Consider the following 1502-nt stretch of genomic DNA (forward strand, 5'->3'; position numbering starts at 1 on the left):
TGTGTGTGTGTGTGTGTGTGTGTGTGTGTGTGTATACACACACATAGTCACACCTTAATTATTTTGGGTAATGTGAGGCGCATAGATTAGTGTTAGGGTATTGCACTCATAATCGTACGAATGTGGTTTCGTAGACCGGGTGATGCGTTGTGTTCTTGAGCAAAACACTTCATTTCACGTTGTTCCAGTTCACTCAGCTGGTAAAAATGAGTAACCCTGTGTGGAAGTGGTATCCCGTATCCGAGAAACTAGCCTTATGAGATTATGGCTCAGGAAGGACCTTTGATCCTTTTTTTATTTTTAGTTACATAATAATAATAATAATAATAATAATAATAATAATAATAATAATAATAATAATAAGTACTAATTTGGATGTGTTGTTTATAACGCCTGAGACTGCGGTAAACGTCGTGTAAACGAAAATCACGTCGTGTAAACGACAAATATCAAAAAGCTAAAAAAATCTGTTTAACTGATTTTCGGTTTTGTATTCGGTGTCTGTCTGTTGCTGATGATCCGAAATACGGTAATATCACGTGATACAACAGTGCCATCCGCCGGTGCTGACAAATTATCGTCAACCTATGCTATCTGTGCTTTTTAACATTTGTCATCTACACTGAATGAGTTCTTGGGACGTTTACTGCAGTCATAGACGTTGAAAACAACACAACTAAGCCAATTAATATTCGTTACAGCGTCTGCTTCTGTCGCTAGTAGCTAATATATATATGCATTCTTGTACACACACACACACACGCACGCATAAATGTATAGAGACTGTAGGGAGAGAGGGGTGAAATGAGAGAGAATATATATATATATATATATATATATATCTGTATAAAAATGTTTGCTTACGAACGCACATGCATACATAACACACACTCACTCCATTACATACACACATGCACACACGCACATCACGCTCATACTCACACAAAAATATAAGTGGAAAATGTGGTCAATTTAAATCTTCTTTAATATTTCAGATAAGAGTTGGTGTTTTGTCTTTTAGTAGCTGGCCTAGTATCAATGTCTACCTAAAGGAATCGACTGATCGTGAAAGCATCCAGAGAAAAATTGAAGCTATAAAACATCAGCGAGGAGATATGACCAACACAGATGCTGCTTTGAATATGCTCGCAGACACTATGTTTAAACCCGAATATGGTGGTAGAAAGAATGCTGAGCATTTAGCAATCCTGCTAACCGACGGAGTGTCTTACAATCCCAAAGCAACACAAGCCGCTGCAAAAAGATGTCATGATGCCAATATCAAGATAATTGCTATCGGAATTGGTGACAAAATTAACAGTGAAGAACTGAGAGGTATTGCTAGTGAACCAAAGAGCCGGAATTTTCTCTTTTCAGCAGATTTCACTGTCCTGGATCATATAGAATCTGATGTTATTCAAAGAACATGTCAAGAAGGTACTGTATGTTATAATTCAAACGATATGGAAGTATTAACTATATTTTGAGGGAATATATATATA

At 36.7% G+C, this 1502-nt stretch overlaps 1 protein-coding gene across 2 annotated transcripts in view; it reads left to right on the forward strand.

The window, feature by feature from the left end:
* The window catches only part of LOC106875254 (uncharacterized), a 38917-nt gene that overhangs the window by 8830 nt on the left and 28585 nt on the right, over positions 1-1502 (forward strand). For both annotated transcript variants that reach the window (XM_014923322.2, XM_052967250.1), the window contains one exon: positions 996-1437. In XM_014923322.2, the coding sequence (XP_014778808.1) occupies positions 996-1437 (442 nt within the window). The remainder of the gene's footprint in view (positions 1-995; positions 1438-1502) is intronic.

This window comes from Octopus bimaculoides, chromosome 4, assembly GCF_001194135.2.
Source record: "Octopus bimaculoides isolate UCB-OBI-ISO-001 chromosome 4, ASM119413v2, whole genome shotgun sequence".
In the NCBI taxonomy this organism is placed as follows: Eukaryota; Metazoa; Mollusca; class Cephalopoda; order Octopoda; family Octopodidae; genus Octopus; species Octopus bimaculoides.